Source organism: Geotrypetes seraphini, chromosome 5 (assembly GCF_902459505.1).
Source record: "Geotrypetes seraphini chromosome 5, aGeoSer1.1, whole genome shotgun sequence".
NCBI lineage: Eukaryota > Metazoa > Chordata > Amphibia > Gymnophiona > Dermophiidae > Geotrypetes > Geotrypetes seraphini.
Genome location: NC_047088.1, coordinates 122,161,243 through 122,183,320, shown reverse-complemented (window position 1 = coordinate 122,183,320; position 22,078 = coordinate 122,161,243). Strand labels below are relative to the sequence as shown.

The window sequence follows — 22,078 nt, the reverse complement described above, 5'->3', positions numbered from 1 at the left end:
CCTGGAGGATCTCAAGAAAGCCTTGTGCACAAACCCGGTACTTAAGTCCATTGATTTATCCAAACCCCTAATACTTCAAACTGATGCCTCAGGCACAGGTCTGGGGGCGATTTTAAGTCAGGAGGTACAGGGAGTGGAACACCCAGTGTTATACTTAAGCCGTAAACTACATCCCAATGAGAGGAATTACGCGACTGTTGAGCTTGAGTGTCTGGCCGCCAAATGGTCGATGCAGACCCTGGAACATTATTTACAGGAGCGTTAGTTTACTCTCATAACCGATCACGCGGCGCTGAAGTGGCTAAATACAATGAGGAATAATAACTCCCGGCTCACTCGTTGGTATTTGGCTCTTCAGACGTTTCAGTTCAAGGTACTGCATCGGCCAGGGCGATTAAGTGTGAATGTAGACAGCTTGTCTAGGATGCAGGAAAATTCAGAAGCAGGTTTGCAGTTGCAGGACGACCACCCTGTAAAGGTGAGGGTATGTCACAATCCTACCCCGAAAGCGCAGCTCGTGCCAGAACGGGTTTTTGTTAAACCCCGGCTTGTCATACAGAGAGCCAACCACGGGGATAGGATTGTGACCAAATATAGGGAGAAATCTGTATTGCCCTTATATCCTGAAGTAACTGATCTCCAGGGAGTAGAGGAGTATGAGGAGAACAGCTTAGAACAGCCTGGGAGGAATTCCACTCCCTCTGAGAACTCTCAGCTGAAGGGAATAATTAAAACCCCCAGGAAAGCTAGGCAAACTGGCCAGGTTGCTCCTCCTCCTCAGAGAACAGGGCGTGTTCGCCTTGACAATTTAGAAGCTGCTCTGAGAAGGAGAAGGGGAGTGTACTCTGAGCCAGCCCAGAGAGAGGTCTCTCCTGATTGTCCTCCCGAGTTCCAAGATGTGGAAATGATTGAAGCAGACACAGACCCTATGGCCAGCCAGCCAGCAATGCTAGAGTCCATGGACTGTTTAGAATCTACCGGACTGCCTGAAGATATCTTCATGGAGGAGAGTTAAGTGGCAGGGCTGAGTAGTGTTGAAATAGAGCATTGTTTATCGGGTTGTTCATTGTTCAGGCAAGCTGTGCTGCTGGGAGCTAAAAGGGACTTGTGCTGACGTGCCTGCTTGAAAAGGAAAAAAAAAAACCCGTTTTTTTTTACTTAAAGGTTCTAGGACATTGAGGGTTGCATAGACTGTTGCTGTTATAATTTGAATGAGGGAAGTAATCATTGGGGAGAATCCACTTTCCATACTGGTTGGGTTTGTGGGGCCAATTGTGGCATTCTGTATTACAGAAAGATTAATTGTGGATTCACTTACTCCCCTCCCCCCCCAATAGCTCTGATTGAGCTGCTTGGGATTCAAGCCTGTCTATCTCTGAGGCTTGTATACAGCACTGTAGCATGTAGTTGCAATGGCACTGCCTCCCTGACTGATCCTGGAGGCAGTAGCATTTTTTTTTTAATTACCCTTTGCTGCTAAAGTCACTATAATGACAGAGGGTGATTATTCTGCTTGTGTAACAGTACCTGCATTAAGGTGAGAGCTGAGTCCTGACGCTTTTGGTCAGCTCTATTTTGTTTTTTTTTGACTTATCTTTAATGTGGAGTTGAGACTGATGAAAAGTCAAATCCTGACATTCAACCACAATAAAATGATTGTTATATGAACTGTGAACTGACTTCTTTTTGATTTTTATTTTATGCATTGAGAGTGGACGTGAACCAGCAGGACTTCCTTTATTCACGGGAAGCACGCCGGAGAGGCTCTACAGTGAACGGGGTGCGGGCCTAACAGAGTCATAAGCACCGACCCCGTTACAATATACTGTGTATCAACAAAGGATCCAAGAGGAAACAGAGCAATGAACTGGCGTGGCTCACTGTAGAGGTGAAGGAAGCAATCAGAGATAAGAAAATTGCATCTAAAGAATGGAAAAGGTCAAAAACAGACGAAAACTGGAATAAGCACAAACAACATCAACGCAGGTGCCACAAGGTGGTGAAAGGGGCCAAAAGAGACTATGAGGAAAAAAATAGCCAAGGAGGTGAAAAACATCAAGCCGTTCTTTTGATATATTTAGGGGAAACGACCCACAAAGGAAGCGGTGGGACCGTTGGATGACTGTGGAATAAAAGGAGTGCTAAAGGAAGATAAAGAAATCGCTGACAAACTGAACACATTTTTTTGCATCTGTATTAACCGAAGATGTACACCAGGCTATATGCTGGAAACGAAGAAGAGAAACTGACAGGATTGACAGTCAGTCTAGATGAGGTATGCAGGCAGATTGATAGACTAAAGAGTGATAAATCCCCAGGACCTGATGGCATTCATTCAAGGGTCATCAAGGAACTGAAAGGGACCATAGCTGAACTGCTTCAACTAATAGCCAATCTGTCGAACAAATCGGGAAAGATTCCGGAGGACTGGAAAGTGGCGAATGTTACGCCGATCTTCAAGAAAGGTTCAAGGGGGGATCCGTGTAACTGTAGACCGGTGAGTCTGACCTCGGTACCGAGAAAGATGGTAGAGGCGCTGATAAAGGACCGCATCATTGATCACCTTGATGGACACGGTCTGATGAGGACCAGCCAGTACGGTTCCAGCAAAGGCAGATCTTGTTTGACTAATTTGCTGCACTTCTTCGAGGCAGATAGACAAGGGCGACCCAGTCGACATTGTATATCTGGATTTTCAGAAGGCATTCGACAAGGTTCCGCATGAACAACTACTTTGGAAAATTGTAAGCCATGGAATCGAGGGTGAAATACATGAATTGAAAACTGGCTGGAGCAAAGGAAACAGAGAGTGGGGGTAAATGGACAATACTCGGACTGGAAGAGCGTCACCAGTGGGGTGGCTTGGTGCTTGTACCTGTGCTCTTCAACATCTTTATAAACGATCTGGACATAGGTACGACGAGTGAGGTGATTAAATTTGCAGAAGATACAAAGTTATTCAGAGTAGTGAAGACGCAGGATTGCGAAGATCTGCAACGTGACATAATCAGGCTCGAGAAATGGGCATCGACATGGCAGATGAGGTTCAACGTAGATAAATGTAAACAAAAAATCTCATGCACGAATACAAGATGTCTGGGGCGGTACTTGAAGAGACCTCCCAGGAAAGAGAATTGGGAATTCTGATCGACAAGTCGATGAAGCCATCCACGCAATGTGTGGCTGCGGCGAAAAGGGCGAACAGACTGCTAGGAATGATAAAGAAGGGGATCACGAACAGATCGGAGAAGTTTATCATGCCACTGTACCGGGCCATGGTACGCCCTCACCTGGAGTTCTTCGTCCAGCACTGGTCGCCGTACATGAAGGACATGGTACTACTCGAAAGGGTCCAGAGAAGAGCGACCAAAATGGTTACAGGGCTGGAGGAGTTGCCCTACAGTGAGAGATTGGAAAAACTGGGCCTCTTCTCCCTCGGACAGAGGAGATTGAGAGGGGAAATGATTGAAACATTCAAGGTACTGAAGGGAATAGACTTAGTAGATAAGGACAGTTTATTTACCCTCTCCAAGGTAGGGAGAACGAGAGGACACTCTCTAAAGTTAAAAGGGAATAGATTCCGTACAAACAAAAGGAAGTTCTTCTTCACCCAGAGAGTAGCAGAAAACTGGAATGCTCTTCTGGAGTCTGTTAAAGGGGTAAACACCCTCCAGGGATTCAAAACGAAGTTAGACAAGTTCCTGCTGAACCGGAACGTACACAGGTAGGGCCAGTCTCAGTTAGGGCACTGGTCTTTGACCGGAGGGCTGCCGCGTGCGCGGACTGCTGGGCACGATGGACCACTGGTCTGACCCAGCAGCGGCAATTCTTATGGTCTTATGTTCTAATTAAAATAATATTTCATAAAGTAAAATACCCCCTTTTCCAATCATAAATACCATAATAAAATCATCTATCCTACCAAGATTTAACCATTAGCACTCACCTACAATCATACATACAATAAAATTTTTCCATAAATAAATTTTAATAAAATGTACAACTATAATTAGTCAAAACATAGGATATCAAATAAACCTTTACCTCAATAAATAATAATCAGATACCACACTAATATCTCAAGGAAAACTTAAACCATACCTTCTATTAAATTATCCCTTACTACTTACTTTTATACCAGAAAAATATCCACCCTCCTTAACTTCACTCCTATCTTATAACAGTATGAAATTCATATCAATATCATAGGTATACCCAAGAACGTATGTAATTAATTCATTTATCAACCATACCCCATTCTTTATCAGTGTCTCTTTTAATTAATATCTATCAGAATAATAACTATCTTGTATTACTTAAATATATGTTACCACAATTAATATCATTAAGTACCATTAGCTGCATAAGGACCCATGTACTTTGCCATATCTGAAATTGATGCAATTCCTAATATCCAAAGATGCTTAAAGATTCAGTTATAGAAATAAAGCAGCAAGAAATTAACCACATATCCTTCTGTGTCTCAACCCTATTTGCTTCTAACCCTACAACTGTAGCTACCAAGAATGAATATGGAATGTACTCAAAAACATATAGGGCTCCTTTTACTAAGGTGCGCTAGTGATTTTAGCTTGCGATTAGTGTGCGCTACATTTCCATGCGCACTACACACTAACGCCTCCATAGAGCTTGCTTGCGTTAGTATTTTTTGTGTAGCGCAGGGTTAGCGCACGCTAAAAACGCTAGCGTACTTTAGTAAAATGAGCCCATAGTTTCCTATTTGAAAAATATAGCATGAATACTGCAACAGCTATGGCCTATATATATATATAACTGTCCATACTGCTCCACTCTGTCTATGATACTATGCTCTATGCCCATATGCTTACAGATTCGAAGGGCCTACAATTAGTTTTCACTCAAACAGATCCTAGCTCATCCCCTTAAATCGAGCAAAATAAACTGTAGCATAAATATTTAACATTGCAATCCAACAAAAGTCAATTAATATTAATATATATATGATATATCTCACAACTCCATTTCAGACTATCTTTTTTTGTAGAATCCTTCCAGCTGATCTTCAGATCTCTTCTTAGATCTCTGCATCCAAACAAGCAGGAGGTACAGCACCAATAGGACAGCAAAGCGATGGCTGAAGATCCAAGAAGGACTACAGCTCCTCTATCTGTTCTGCTTCTGTGTGCACTTCCTGACCTGTTCTCCAGAGCCTGTCTTTTCCACCTGGCACATAACGTCTAGGTGGTTGATTAACCCACAGTCACTCTTGTAGCTCTGCAGGACCAACATGAAAAGGCTCCAATTCAGATTGGCACTCCCTACACAGGAAAGAGGCAGAGCCTGCAGTAATCTTTAAGTGCATTGAAACGGAGACCCCTGCCGCTTGTGAAGATGAAGTCTGGACAAAGAAAATTCCGATGGGGGTGTCAGATTTCTGTCCCGCTTCAGTTTCCCTGCTGAAAACGCTGTTTGTTTGTTTTTTAAAAATCTAGCGGCATTGGCAAATGTTGGCTTCACTCTCCTTGCATTCCCGAAGCAGGGCTTTGGGGGAGAGAGCTAGCGGCGGTGTTGGCGGCTGATTTGCCTGAGGGGAATTTCCAACATCCATAAGCTATGAGCCGCTGTCCATCGCAACTTGAAGTAAGAAACAAGGAAAAAATCTTCATGGTCCTAGCTCTGAAGGGCCTAATTCTGCGGCAGTTCTGACCACAAGAAGGTGTTGAGCCTAGAATGGGCCCTGGATGTTCCGGCAAGTTGTGGGCCAGTTCGAAAGGGAGCGCCACGGACGGATTCAAAAGGAGGCATTTCCAGAGGGCGGAGCTCCATAAGACATGTCCAATCACCCAAGACTGGGGAATCTCATATCTTTAGAATAATCATCTTTGACCAATCGCATGTATCTCTATACATTTACAGTTTAGCACCGTAATGTACATTGAATCCTTTCCAATCAGCGTTCAAACTAAATAAAAGAATCTTGAAATCTGTAACTCCATTGTACTTTCCAAGCCTTCACTGATGTACCATTCAAATTCAGAATTGCAGCCAGCAAACGTCATCATTAATATTCAAATTAGATTCCATCAATTTAAAACCTAAGGCAGTTGGGAAACCCCAGTTTGATTTAATTCTAATACCAACTGTCAGTCTTTTATAGCATATTATTTTCATATTCAACTGCCATATCTAGCAAATAATTAAATACTATCTTTATTGTCAAAGTTAAATTAAATCAGCTGATAACTGTAATTCACATAAACTTTCAATAAAGTAGTTCAAGATACTCATCAATCCATTTTTCATCATATTTAGCAAGAAATTCTTTTAGCTCCTTAGGATCTTCAAAATTGGTAGTTTTATTATTTACAGTTATCCTCATGATAGCAGGATAAAACAAACCATATTTTGCGCCCATCTGTCTCAGCTGTGGACATAAGAGTAAAAAATCTTTCCTCACTAAAGCAGTGAACCTTGCAAAGGCCGGCAGGATCAGGATCCTGTTGTCTTGCCATTTAAGAGATTTCAACTGTTTGGCTGAGGACAAAATTTGCATTGTTTGCTGGTACCTCAAAATCCTAATGATCACAGGTCCTTTTTGACTGTTGGATCTGTAAGCAGGGACACGATGTGCACACTCTATTTCCAAAGGAAGGTAAATCTCAGTGAAAGGAGTTTAGGTAAAAATTCCTCAAAAAATTGTACTGGATTGGTACCTTCCAAACCTTCAGGCACACCTAATACACGAATGTTATTCCTTCTACTGTAATTATTCACTTTTTCCAAATCCTTTACCAAATTTTTAAAGATTTTCCTATCAGCTGTAGTCTTATTCAACTCTTCTTCACAGCTAACAATTCTCTGCTCCATCTGGTCAATCTTGACCGAGCACAATGTTAGTTTTTGTGACAAATTTGAAACTTCAGCTTGAATTAAATTAAGCTTTTCAGTATTTCTGTGTACTGAGTCCAATATTTTCTTCAGCTTCTGCATTTCTGGATCAGTGGCTTCACACTGTTCTGGAGGCAACGGCACCTTTGTTTTTGTCTTTTTGCTTCTCCGGTGGCAAAAGCAGCCTCTTATTTCATCTGTTTTTTAGATGCCATGTTATTATATTAAAATTTAAAAAAAAATTCACTTGAAAAAGGAAAAATTAAAGCTGTTGGAGACTTTCAAAGTGCAGGGAAGGGAGAGCTAACCGATCATGTAGCCATTCCTGTTGGCAGCTAAGCTCTGCCCCCAATTCCTATTACTGTGACCCCAAGTCTTAAAACTAGGTGCATCTTTTGTTTTAAGATTTTCCTATAAGTGCTTGGTTAACTTTCAAGGACATAGATACATTTTTTAAAATCCTCACAGCTATTCAGATTTATTGCAAGTAAAGGGCAGATTTTGACTAGTATACCTGTTAATATCCAAGAATGAAGCTCAAAATAGATAAATCAGGTCAACCTTCAGGACTCCTCTTTTTCTTCCTAATTTACTAATTTAATTTGATAATTCCATATATTTTAGGCTTTTATTCCCCATTAATAGAGGACTACTTTACGGTGTAGGCAAAACAAAAGATGCCTTTTCAATTTTTAATTGAAAATTTCCTTTAAATGTTTATGCTGCCTATACTGTTTATTTCTGTATATGATGTATTTTTGGATCATGCTAACTTGAAAACTTAATAAAGATAAAATTTAAAAAAAAAAAAAAAAAAAATCGAGGTGTTTTGAAGCAGATAAAGGCTTTTGTTTTCATAGTGGGAAATCCAAGATGGCCGCAATAGCAGTGATTTTACTGCAAAAAAAAAAAACAGTCTTTGGGAGCTACACTGGGGTCCAAAAACTAGTGATTTTGGGATTTTAGATGGGGACAATGGCTCTAACCCTAGAAACCAATAAAGTCACTTTTAAAGAATTCCCCCAAAAAATTTGTTTAGAAGGCTTGTGGTTAAGCTGCAGACAGTTTACAGGGAGAATTGCCTCAAACAAGTCTGGAATTCAGTCTGCTTGTCTCTTCAGCTTGCCTCTCGGGCCCACCAACCAGCCAGAATCCTCAACCCCCGCCTAAACCTTGCATGTGCAATTGGGGGAAGAAAGAAGTCAGCCACAATCCTGGAAAAACTGCCCCCAAGCACCTCAGTTTGTGCTCAAGCCAACTGCGGACTGAACCTGGAGCAAGCCTTGCTCCACAGGGACTAGTTCCTGAGCTCCCGCACTGTTAGTGCAGACTGTCCAAGTGGGCATACTGCAAGGCAGTCTGCCTCTTGGATGCAGACCTCTGGCCTTAGAGTCTGCACTCTTCCACAGCCAGAGATATCCCAAGATTGGGATTCTCTGCAACACTGAAAAACTTCGCAAATGATAAGCAAAAAATAAATTTAAATGTTAAAAAAACAAAACCCCACACCCAAGCAGAAAAGACAGGTTCCTACCAACTCACTTGAAGAGATTCAACTGAGGAATTGGAGGACAGCCCAGAGAGATGGGAGGCGAAGCAAAAGAATGTTAATGAGGCTCTCTATAAGAATTCTCCAGGAATAGATTGAATACCCACACTTTCAGGAATAATGTATAAAGAAGTGAATATTCATCACATACTATGGCAGAGCGAGGGGCTATCAAGACTGGTATACAGAGGAAGAAAATAACACATGTAGGAATCCATTTTAAAAAGTTATGCATTTTCTTTTTTTTATCTTCATTTTGAAAGCATACATTAATATAAATGTCATTAAGAACAATATGCCCATTATCTTCAATGGAAAAAGTACTCACAGAAAAGTGAAGTTACTCCCTTGTAGCTTTGCCAAGAACAGCAGAACAAGTATTCTCACTAGTGGGTGACCAATAAAGCCCCAGTATAATTAGACACTGCTCAGAATTCTACAGCTTCTAGAAGCCTTTGGCAGCCCCCCCCCCCCCCCACTGTGCATGCCTACCTTCCTGCCTGCCTAACTTGCACAGAACCTGCAGTTAGATAAAAATCATAAAGAATGCAATTCCAAGGGGAGATATGAGGGTTTGTGAGAATACTTAGAAACATGACGGCAGAAAAAGGACAAATGGCCCATCGAGCAGCTAGCCTTGCTCTAGGTGTGCAGAAATGTGCAGGAATAATGGAATGATGCAAATGTTTTCTAAAAAAATTATTGGTTATTAATTATCAAAATATTATTTATCAAAAGGTTATTTGCGTCATGGAAATTTTTTACAGAAGCCAAAAGCTGGCATTTTCTAGCAAAGAATTCCAACCTATAATTCGTTGTTCACCGATATATATTTTCTATCCAGCATGACATCATTACTTGTCAAACAATCAACCGACAGAGGCTGTCCTTAGGCTTGAACAAAGAACATTCCTTTTGACATAGATAAGTTTCACAAATCATATTTTTGTTTACATTACTTTCTAAATTACTTTCTAAATATGCATAAACCATTATTACATACCAAAAGAACACTTTAAATCCAAAACAGCTTGTTTGTTCAAGTCAGCCTTTCTGACCTTCTTGCTCTGAGCCTCTCAAAGACCGGTACAGTGTCTCTGGCTCTAACTATTTCCAGATGTTGCCTCTTAGGCTCCCTTAAAGTTTCTTCAGGTTTAAAATATGTTTTTCAGAACCAATTCTTGTGTTTAATATACATTCACACAAATAATCACTCATGGGATCCCATTCACTCATACCAAGACACACATTTCATTCTTAAGATACATATAATTATCTGTATTTAAAAATGTGAAACCATATATCTTCCACAAGCCAGACTGAGAGGTCTGGTATTAATTAGAGCCATGAGGCTCAAAGTGGGAAACGCAGAGAGAACAAAGAAAGAAACCCAAGAAGGAGTCATTAATACCTCTATGTATGTATTATATATATTTTGTGATAAGCAGACTATGCCTGCTAGGAGTGTCCCTAGTGCAGGTCCCAGTGCTAATCCAGACCCTGCTCATAATCTTCCATGTACACCATTTTCTGTCTCTGAAACTGAATTTCCTTCTAGGGCCTGTAGAGGGAGTAGAAGAGCAGCAATGGTAGGTTCCTATCTCCCTCTGTGTCCCAAAGTGAATCACTGGAAATCCTTTCCACCTGAGGGTTGGGGCGGGGCTGCAAGCTGCTATCCCTGAAGATTAGGCTCCTAGAAAATCAGAAGAGAGAGGAACAGCAGCAGGAGAGGTCACAGTGCTCAGGGCTGGGAGCACCTGATAGCGGCCAAGCTCCTGAGACTATGGAGTTTTCAGAGGCTGGAGAAGAAGTACCTTCCAGTCTGTGTGAGGAACCGCTTGCCATGGAGTTGGAAAGAAGCCCTGAAGCTAGTGCTGTGCTGACTTCTGAAAGTGCTCCTATGGAGGTGTGCCTCACAAAAGCAAGTATCTAAATGGTTGCTGAAGTGTACTGCAAGTTGTGTTTGCCTGCTTTGTATCAAGAACTGCATAATTCTGACTCATGCTAATGAGTGAATTTTCTCTATGCTGAAGCTATGCAAGGACTTTTATTTTGAAGTTTTGTTTTTCCTTTTGAAAGCTTAATTGTGCTTTCTCCTTGAGGAAAGTGTACTGTGGTACGCGGAGACAATGGGGTTTGCTCCGTGTTACATGATGGGATAGTGGGCCTAATAATTGGCAGTTAAGACCACACGGAGCACACTGTCTTTCCAGCATTCAGTTGCTGAAGAAGCCAGTATTACTGCACTGACTTGAAGTTTGGTTGAAAAGTTTTCCTTTCTTTTGTAATGGACTCTAACTGGACTATAATTTGAAAGAAAACTTACCTCTGAGGAAGAGAGGTTTTTTTTGTTGTCTGAATTTGAACTCTTTTTGGTTTCTCAACCAGAGACTGTTTATTAAACATTGTTTGCACTTTGTATGGGAAGCCCGTTGGCTTTGGTATTTTGATCCTGACAAGCAAGATACTGTTTTTTTCTGCTTTGATAATTAAAAGTATTTCTTTCATGGTCACTGGGCCTATTGCTTTTGGATGGTGTCCCTTTCATTGAACGCTGAAATAACCTATCCTTGTGAAGCCCGCAGTGACTCACAAGAGTTTACTTGTTGCCAGTGATCCCAGGCACTCGGCCTGGAGCTTGCTGGTTACAATCTATACCTGATCTCCATGTGGTCCTGCTTCACCTAACACCTCACACAAATAGTGAATTCCCCTTTTCCTATGCTATATATCGGTGCCCTGGTCTTCTGTTTATTATCCTGACTTTTTCAAAGTTTTAAATGTGTTTGCATGTATATAAGACCCTCTAATCAGGACTAGGAAGGTCTCTGTCACGCCCTGCTAACGCTTCTGTGCCATTTGCGCCAACCAAGCCTTCTTCACCATTTAGTCTGCTCATCCGCGTAACCATTATCTCTTCCTCTCTCCAAGAGATCCTACGTGCCTATCCCAGGCCCTCTTGAATTCAGACACAGTCTCTGTTTCCACCACCTCTTCCAGGAGACTGTTCCATGCATCTACCACCCTTTCTGTAAAAAAGTATTTCCTCAGATTACTCCGGAGCCTATCACCTCTTAACTTCATCCTATGCCCTCTCATTGCTGAGTTTCCTTTCAAATGAAAGAGACTCGACTCATGCACATTTATATTACGTAGGTATTTAAACGTCTCAATCATATCTCCCCCTTCCGCCTTTCTTCCAAAGTATACAGATTGAGATCTTTAAGTCTGTCCCCATACGCCTTATCACGAAGACCACACACCATTTTAGTAGCCTTCCTCTGGACCAACTCCATCCTTTTTTTATCTTCTTGAAGGTGTGGCCTCCAAAATTGTATACAATATTCTAAATGAGGTCTCACCAGAGTTTTATACAGAGGCATCAATACCTCCTTTTTCCTACTGGCCATACCTGTCCCTGTGTAACCTAGCATCCTTCTAGCTTTCGCCATCACCTTTTCAACCTGTTTGGCCACCTTAAAATCATCACATACAATCACACCCAAGTCTCGTTCTTCTGTCATGGACATAAGTTCTTCACCCCCCAAACTGTACCGTTCCCTCAGGTTTTTGCAGCCCAAATGCATGACCTTGCATTTCTTAGCATTAAATTTTAGATACCAAATTTCAGACCATTCTTTGAGCTTCGCCAGCTTTCTTCATGTTATTCACACCATCTGGCAGGTCTACTCTATTGCAGATTTTCGTATCATCCGCAAAGAGGCAAATCTTACCTGACAACCCTTCACAAATATCATTTATAAAAATGTTAAAAGAACAGGCCCAAGAACAGAGCCTTGAGGCACATCATTGGTAACATCCCTTTCCTCGGAGCAATCTCCATTGATCACTACCTTCTGTTGCCTTCCACTCAACCAGTTCCTGACCCAGCCTGTCACTTTGGGACCCATTCCAAAGGCACTCAGTTTATTTATTAGACGTCTGTGTGGAACACTGTCAAAGGCTTTGCTAAAATCTAAATGCACCACATCTAGCACACATCCTCTATCCAATTCTCTGCTCACCCAGTCAAAGAAATTGATCAGATTTGTCTGACAAGATCTACCTCTGGTGAATTCATGTTGCCACAGGATTCCAGAAACTTAATCATTCTCGGTTTTAAAAGTGTTTCCATTAATTTGCTTAACACAGAAGTCAATTTACCGGCCTGTAATTCTCTACTTCTTCCTTACTTCCACTTTTGTGGAGAGGGACCACATCTGCCCTTCTCCAGTACCACTCCTGACTCTAGAGACTCATTGAAAAGGTTCTGCTATCATCAGAAAACACCTGCTATTGGTAAGTAACTTCAGTTTCTCCAAGGACAAGAAGAACACAGTCTTCTCAGATGTGGGAATTCCTAACTCACAGGCCTACTGAAAACAACAATGGACTTGCAACTGCATGGTCAACCAGCACCATTAATGCTAACACTGACTTCTCCGGATGCACTTCCACTTGATGGCAACAGGGGAGACAAACTGAATACAGATATACAACCTCTTGTTCAATCACTCCTTCCCTCACTGTCATGTCTCAACCATGCGCATACACCCTCCATTAGCACAAATTTGTAAGCCACTTAGACACATTTACGATAGGCGGGATAACAAATCCCTAATAAACTTGAAAGTCCTAGAGTCAGACTGGTTTGAATCATCCATTAGAGAAGCAGCTGTACCAACTCTAAAGAATCTGAAATGACACCCTTAAGGCTCCCTGTGGCCTGATACCACTGGGAAATTACCTCTTCTTTATGAAGTCCACCAACTCTTCCACTTTGTCCCCAAAAAGTTTGTCTCCTTGGCAATAAACATTCCACTTTTTCTGAACTGCAGGTTCAAAGTCCAAAGTATGTAGCCATCAAACGACTGAGAATCATCCAGAATGCTGCAGTCCTCTTTGACCTTAAGAAATCGGATCATGTAAGCTCATATTACAAAAAACTACACTGGCTTCCTGTGGAAGCAAGCGTCATCTTTAAGTTTGCTTGCCTTTGCTTCAGAACCATAACAGGTTCATCCCCAATCTACCTGTCTCACCATTTCGAATTTCCAGGCACAACCTAGTGCTTACTTGTTCGCCTTTCCGTCCGTGAAGGGCTGCATCTACAAGAGATTCCTTGATCGAACACTATCATTCCAAGCAGGCAAATGGAACAAACGTCTAACCAACTTTATTTCAAATGCATTTTCTTATCAAATTTTCAGGAAGTCAATCAAAACTTATCTCTTTGACAAATTTCTCTGACTCCACTTCTGCCTCGATGCATTCTTAAAACACTCCCAGATAAACTCGATTAATCTTAACATGCTAATGTAATTTTGAAAGTTTTTTGTATTATTGCTCTCTGTATACAGTCTCTTCCTCTGTAAACCACTCTGAACTATTTGTGGTATTGCGGTATATAAAAATAAAATTCTTATTTTTATTAGCTATGAGAATCTGTGCATGCCGATACCATAGCAGAAAGTCAAAAGTGGCCGAAGCCAGGTGCTTTCCGCATTCCTGCTTAGTGGCTATCTGGTGAAGTTCTTTATCCTGTTGTGGTGGGAGAGTATCTACAAACTTGAGCATACTGCTCACCAATTTCTTCAATTAAATGCTTATTTAGAGCATGTACAGTAAGTCTGGATGTGGAAAATGAGCATTGAGCCTTGAAAATATTTTCTCCAAAGTACCCCAGTCCTGAGGAGCTAATGGAAGGGGCCTTGAGCTTCTGCTTCTTTAAAGAAAATCAAACAATAATGGTGCAGAAGCTGCAGTTCTCAAATCCAGGAGACCTTTGGACTCTATTCACAGAGACTACTGTATTTTCACGCATATAACGCGCGCATTATACACGATTTTACAAACCGAGCATAACCATGTGCGTTATATGCGTGAGCGCGTTGTACAATTTGTTTTTTACATAGTTCCCCCCGACGTCCGATTCATCCCCCAGCCCTGAAAGCTTGATGCCCCACCCCGAAGGACCGCTCGCACCCCCACCCCGAAGGACCGCTCACCCCCCCCACCCTGAAGGACCACTCGCACCGCCCCCCCGACGTCCGATTCATCCCCCAGCCCTCCCCCCCGCACAGAGAAGCAGCCTACCGTTGGTTCCCGATGCCAGTGAGCCCTGCTGCTTCCTCTGCCGGCGGTCCCGCCCCTTCTCTGAGCCCTGCGCTGCTTCCTCTGCCGCGGTCCCGCCCCTTCTCTGACGCGTTTTACACGGGTGCGCGGTATATTCGTGAAAATACGGTACTTAGGAAACATCTGCACAGAGAGCGGGGTCTCCCAATTCTTCATCTGTGCATTTTAAAAGGATGTGAATGGGCACTGTCACAGCTTCCTTAGAAAGGGAGTCAATTTGACATTCAACATCTGAGCTCTGAGCTCATCCCTGACCTCCAACTTAAATGGAATGGCCTCTGTGATTTCCCTCAAAAAACAACAAAGTGGAGAGCCTCTTGATGGGAGACTTCTTCTTCTACAGATCCACAGGGAATAGTCCCAACTCCAACTCAGCAAAATATTCCTCATGGGAAGTTTGAATCTGTATCTGCCTCGGTTTACAAATAACATAGCTAGATTCTGGGCAAGAGCACAGAGGTATAGGTCCTCTTGGACTCTGAGATCACTCCAGGGTTAGTTCCTCCCTCAGTGGGCTGGAAAGGAGCACCACATCAGTTGGTGTCAGTCCAAATGCCAATGAACAGCATGGGTTTCCAGGATTGGCTGGAATGACACCATAGTTGATGTCTGTTCCCTTGACACCTCAAATGTCTTGCAGACCCAGGATATACTGCAGCTCCCAAAGCTGCTTCTCAAGGGCAGGCATTATAAAGGTTGGGCAGGTGTCAATGTGGAGGCAGTCTGTAAAGATATCGGAGCCAAAATGGAGTCGAGATCTCAGGTTTGGAGAGACTAGCACATCAACACCACTTTTATGAAGGGGGAACAATCCTTCCAGCACCGATACTTTTTTGGGTATCAGCGAGGACCAGCAATCCACAGCTCCTAGCACAGTGCTTTGAGAAGGATCAGAATTGATGCTTCTTTGCCCTTGTCAATGACCAGGATATGAGTCCTTCTGTGCCAATAAGGATAAGATGGAATTCACATGAAACCTTGATGTTGGGTTTGATAATACTTGTCTTGAGCGGGTGTTACCAGCACCTGACATCAATGCAGGGGAGACTTCCTCGATACATCTCTAGTGTCCGGTGTAGCTCTAGAAGCCATAGAGGCAAATGCCTTTGATACCAATGGACTGGACTTCTGTGTGCCAAGAAGTCTCTCATGCAAGGCCTTCTGACTTTACTGGGTTCTCTTCTACATTCGAACATAAAAAATAGTGAGATGACTTAGTCGGGGCTAAGACAGGATGGACACATGTTGTGAGGATCGGTCACTGACACAGTCCTGGTCCCAGTACATTCTGTGCATCACTTAAACCCACTGGAAGGTTTCTAACACATAATGGGGAGACAGCTGAAGCAAAATCAAACAGCTCAATTATAAAAATCTCTCTCTTTTTTTATATATTGTTTGTATAGAAAACCCTGGCCAGAAGCACATAAGAACATAAGAGTTGCCTCCGCTGAGGCAGACCAGAGGTCCATCTTGCCCAGCGGTCCGCTCCCGCAGCGGCCCATCAGGCCTATTGCCTGAACAGTGGTCCCTGACTAATTTTATAGCTTACCTCTAATCCTGTCCCTATAATCTACCTCTACTCTTATCTGTACCCCTCAATCCCTTTGTCCTCCAAGTACCTATCCAAAGCTTCCTTGAAGCCCTGTAGCGTGCTCCTGCTTATCACATCCTCCGGTAGCGCGTTCCAAGTATCCACCACCCTCTGTGTGAAAAAGAACTTCCTGGCGTTTGTTCTAAACCTCTCCCCTTTCAATTTCTCTGAGTGCCCCTTGTACTTGTGGTTCCCCATAATTTGAAAAATCTGTCCCTGTCTATTTTTTCTATACCCTTCATGATCTTGAAGGTTTCTATCATGTCTCCTCTAAGTCTCCGCTTTTCCAGGGAGAAAAGTCCCAGCTTTTTCAGTCTGTCAGTATATGAGAGATCTTCCATGGCCTTTATTAGCTTAGTTGCTCTTCTCTGGACTTTCTCAAGTACCGCCATGTCCTTCTTGAGGTACGGCGACCAGTACTGAACACAGTACTCCAGGTGTGGGCGCACCATTGCACGATACAGTGGCAGGATGACTTCCTTCGTCCTGGTTGTGATACCCTTCTTAATGATACCCAACATTTTGTTTGCTTTCCTTGAGGCTGTGGCGCACTGCGCCGACGCCTTTAATGTTGTGTCTACCATCACTCCCAGGTCTCTTTCAAGGTTGCTCACCCCTAGCGGTGATCCCCCAATTTTGTAAGTGAACATCGGGTTCTTTTTCCCTATATGCATGACCTTGCATTTCCCTATGTTGAAGCTCATTTGCCACTTTTTGGCCCATTTTTCCAGTGTTGTCAGATCTTTTTGGAGATCTTCGCAGTCCTCCATGTTATTGACCTTGCTATATAGCTTGGTGTCGTCCGCAAGTTTAATAACCTCACATTTTGTTACTGCCTCCAGGTCGTTAATAAATATATTGAACAGGAGCGGTCCCAGTACCGACCCCTGCGGAACTCCGCTCGTGACCCATTGCCAGTCTGAGTAATGGCCCTTTACTCCAACCCTCTGTTTCCTGTCCGCCAGCCAGTTTTTGATCCATCGGTGGACCTCCCCTTGTACCCCATGGTTCCATAGCTTCCTTAGCAGTCTTTCGTGTGGCACCTTGTCGAAGGCTTTTTGGAAGTCAAGGTAAATGATGTCTATGGATTCCCCTTTATCCACCTGACCTAAGCAGTCCAGGAGCTTCAGAAAAAGAAAAAGAAAAAAAAACTTAAAAGGGCCAAAAAACTAAGAGAAACAAGGGGGGAAAGTAGAAAAATAAGAGCTAAGGTCCTGTGCTACTAAAATAAAAAGGTAGGAAGACCAGCAAGAATTTTACCGGCAGGCAAAAAATGTGTGACAGATAGTGAAACACATCTGCTTTGCTCCATGGATGAGAAGAAACTGTGGGTCCTATGAGAGTAAGGCAAGTGGGAAGGCAATTTCACATTCAAAGTGGGGGTCTGCCAAAGGCTTCTAGAAGCTGTATAACTCTGGACAGCATGTGTACTAGGGCTTAGTTAGTGATATTATCCAGATGTAAGAAGATTATGTCCTGCTTGTCCTCCGAGAAACAAAGATTCAGATCTTTGTGAAAATGTTTTCTTATGGCATTTTCAAAAAAGGAAATGATACTTTCTTTCCTTTTTGAATGCTTGAGCAATGTTACCCTCATATCTCACAATGAAATTTGTTACATATGCTCTCCAATTTAAGATTTGATCATTGAAGATGTGGTACACTCAGACATTACTGCTACAGGACCTGTGTTACTGAATGCAAGGAAATCATCAACCTACCTGGTCAAGCCTGCTTCTTTGACTGTCTTCTGCCAAATCTGTATTCTCTGTTCTCTATGATTCATGGCTTTTTGGTATAAAGAGGGAAGCCCCCCAGGAATCTCTGTTGTATCACCATCCATCTCAAAAGGAATAACAAAGACATAAAATTCACGGGGTGACTGAAGCTGCCAGCTGCTTGCAGCGTCACTGGTCTCCACATTCATAACCATAGGATTGTCCCAGCTATTTGGGATAGTGGCCAGACCTGTATGAGCCATCTGCTCCTCTAGCATTGGGTAATAAGTGTGGAAAGGGGCTAAAATCAGCCCTTGATTACCAGAGAGGATAAGAGGGCGTGTTGGGGTAAGAATGTGAAATGTGCAGCTAGTTGTGGAACAAATGGATAAACGATAGGAAATGGCAATGACCTTCATGTTCTCGCAGCTCTGGACATGGATAGCCATCTGCACAGGCCCCAAGACAAAGGTGCTGTTCCGACATTTCTCAATTGTCACAGACCTAAAATGCAGCAGGGAGGGCAATCAGTCAAAACTCTCAACCACAGACAGCAAGACAATTTGCTCTTATTAATCAGTGAATACACGGCATAGATCAAGTTTCAAATTTATTAAAAATCTGATAAAATGCTAATCATAAATTCTAACACCAAATGAAGGCTCTGTATTTAATCTTGGAAGTAAAACACAATCTTGTCTCTCTTATACATCCGTCACCAAGAATACACCTCTATGTGTTCTATTGGTTCTTCTTTCACTTCAGATATACGGGCTGTTTTTTATGGACCTCAGAACCATCCACCTCCAACCATTATTAGTAATATTCTACACGGGGGGCTCTTGGGTGTATATCTCCACACTGGTCCCAATTTTTAATATGTTTAATACAATTTTTTTTTTTTAACTTTTTTAAACTTTCTGTACTTTTATTGTATTACTTAAGTATGTACTTATCTTATCGAGTAATACAGCGGTAGGACCCGACATGTTTCGCATCTGCTTCGTCAGGGATCCATGCTATATGTGAAACAATATCATATCAGTAAAATCGTACAATACTGTTAATATCCTACTGTGAAATCAAATTACATTTTTTCTTTTATATCCTTTACTCACCGTAACCGCTAACATCCACCCCGCTCTAAATTTAATCTGCAAGATGGCGTCGTCGTCTCTACAGTCTCTATTTAAAGATCTTATTACGTGAGACCAACCCCCATACGTACTCTACTATATACCCTATCACAAAAGGGTCTGAATTTAAAGGGGAACATCCCAAAACCAAACCCAGAAGAATCAAAACAATGTTGACCACTCAATTTCCATGTTTAAACCCATCGGGTCCACCGTATTAAGCCGGTGGATCCATCGTTGTTCTTTTACATTTAAAGCTGCCTCGATGTTACCACCCACCCTCCCCTCACAAACATTGCACCATTGCACGATACAGTGGCATGATGACTTTCTTCGTCCTGGCAGTGATACCCTTCTTAATGATACCCAGCATTTGGTTTGCTTTCCTTGAGGCCGTCGCGCATTGTGCCGACGCCTTCAATGTTGTGTCTACCATCACCCCCAGGTCTCTTTCAAGGTTACTTACCCCTAGCAGCGATCCCCCCATTTTGTAGATGAACATAGGGTTCTTTTTTCCTACATGCATGACCTTGCATTTCTCTATGTTGAAGCTCATTTGCCACTTTTTTGCCCACTCTTCCAGTATCGTTAGGTCCCTTTGCAGGTCCTTGAAGTCTTTCGCGGTTCTAACCCTGCTGCAAAGTTTGGTGTCATCCGCAAATTTTATAACCTCACATTTTGTTCCCGCCTCCAGGTCGTTAATAAATATATTTAACAGGAGCGGTCCCAGCACCGACCTCTGCGGAACGCCGCTCGTGACCCATAGCCAGTCTGAGTAGTGGCCCTTTACTCCAACCCTCTGTTTCCTGCCTGCCAGCCAGTTTTTGATCCATCAGTGGACATCCCCTTGCACCCCGTGGTTCCACAGCTTCTTAAGCAGCCGTTTGTGGGGTACCTTGTCGAAGGCTTTTTAGAAGTCAAGATAAATGATGTCTATGGATTCCCCTTTATCCATCTGGCTGTTTATTCCCTCAAAGAAGTATAGTAAGTTTGTGAGGCACAACCTTCCCTTGTAGAAGCCATGATGGCTCGCCTTCAGCTGTCCATTGTTTTCTATGTGCTCCCAGATGCTGTCCTTAACTAGTGCTTCCATCATCTTTCCCGGAACCGAGGTCAAGCTCACCGGCCTGTAGTTTCCTGGGTCACCCCTTGAACCCTTTTTAAAGATGGGCGTGACATTCGCTATTTTCCAGTCCTCCGGTACCTCCCCAGTTTTTAAGGATAGGTTACATATTTGGCGAAGTGGTTCCGCTATTTCGTTCCTGAGCTCCTTGAGCACCCTTGGGTGAATGCCGTCCAGACCCGGTGATTTGTCGCTCTTTAGTCTGTCTATCTGTCAGAGGACATCCTCTTGTCTTACCTCTAGTTGGACCAACTTTTCATCCTGATCCCCATTTATGGTCTCGTCGGGTTCTGGAATATTGGATGTGTCCTCTCTCATGAAGACCAATGAGAAGAACTTATTTAACCTGTCACCTATCTCTTTTTCCTCCTTTACCACTCCCTTCTTGTCTCCATCATCCAATGGTCCCACTTTTTCCCTGGCTGGTTGTTTCCTCGTGACGTACCTGAAGAACGATTTGAAGTTTGTTGCTTCCCCCGCCAGTCTCTCCTCATATTCTCTTTTTGCTTTCCTAACCACTCGGTGACATTCTCTTTGGTGTCTTTTATGTTCCTTCTGGTTGTCCTTTGTTGGGTCCTTTTTCCATTTTCTGAATGACGCTTTCTTGTCGCTTATTGCCTTTTTCACTGCAGTTGTTATCCACACTGGGTTTTTTGTTCGATTCTTTTTGCACCCTTTCCTGAACCTGGGGACGTACAGGTTCTGTGCCTCGTGCACTGTGCCTTTGAGTAGGGACCAGGCTTTTTCTACGGTCTCCATCTTCCCTAAGTTGCCGCTGAGTTTCTTTCTCACCATTTTCCTCATGGCATCGTAGTTCCCTTTTCTGAAATTGAGTGCTGTCGTTGTGGTTCTTACCACCTTTGATGACCCACTTTCTAGCTTGCATTGGATCATGCTGTGATCGCTGTTTCCTAGTGGCGCTAGTACCGCCACCTCCTTTGCGGGTCCCCCTAGCCCATTGAGGATTAGGTCAAGAGTGGCATCTCCCCGTGTTGGTTCTGTGACCAGCTGTTCCATGAAACAGTCCCTCATAGCCTCCAGGAATTTGGTCTCCCTCGTGCAGTTTGAGTGTCCAATACTTCAGTCTATCCCGGGGTGGTTGAAGTCCTCCATCACCACCACACTTCCGCTTTTGCATACCTCCCTCAATTCAGCCTCCAGGTCCTGGTCAATTTTTTCCGGTTGTCCAGGAGGGCAATAGTATAGCCCCAATTTGATGTCTGCTGCAGTTCCCCCTTGTACCTTAACCCATAGTGATTCCAAGCCGTCCGTCCTTACTGTTGTTTCCATCCTGGTTGAAGGAATGGAGTCCTTTATATATATCGCTATTCCTCCACCCTTCTTGTGTGTCCTGTCTCTCCTATAGAGTTTGTACCCTAGTATGGCCACATCTCATTTGTTATCATCAGTCCACCATGTTTCTGTGACTCCAATTATGTCCAGGTCCTTTTTAACCTATTGACTATTCCTTCGTTGAAAATTATAAATACAAGACGACAATTCATTTTTTCAGTTACTGCACCACAGACTTGGAATGCCCTTCCTATATTTTTAAGGGAAGAACAGGAATTCAGAAAATTTAAAAGTAACTTAAAAACATTTCTTTTCAAGGATGCCTTTGAAAAATAATTTTAATATCCTACAATCCCATTAAATTATATCTTGTTATATTTTGTTATTTTGTTAACCTTCTGTATTTTCCCTTGTTTTCTCTTTACTTTAAAGATTTGTATTCCATTCCTCCTTACCTAATGTTATGAGTATGTTAAATTGATTGTAATTCTGTACTTTTTCAAGTTTTTTTTAATTTATTTATTGTATTGTTACCCAACAAATGTAATTTTAAACTGTACATCGCTTAGAAGTATGATTAAGCGATTAATCAAAAAACCTATTAAAACTTGAAAACTTACTGGCTATGACTTCCAGCTCTCCCATTTTGGCTCTTAGGCTC

General features: G+C 42.6%; 1 protein-coding gene across 4 annotated transcripts in view; it reads right to left on the bottom strand.

Moving 5' to 3' along the window:
* The window catches only part of TBCCD1 (TBCC domain containing 1), a 510,277-nt gene that overhangs the window by 89,184 nt on the left and 399,015 nt on the right, over nt 1–22,078 (bottom strand). For 3 of the 4 annotated variants that reach the window (XR_004539667.1, XM_033946897.1, XM_033946898.1), the window contains one exon: nt 17,869–18,369. Coding sequence is in view for 3 of the 4 variants with exons in the window: in XM_033946897.1 (XP_033802788.1) it covers nt 17,869–18,369 (501 nt within the window). In the remaining variant the exon portion in view is untranslated. The remainder of the gene's footprint in view (nt 1–17,868; nt 18,370–22,078) is intronic. The other variant, XM_033946899.1, reaches the window with a different exon arrangement.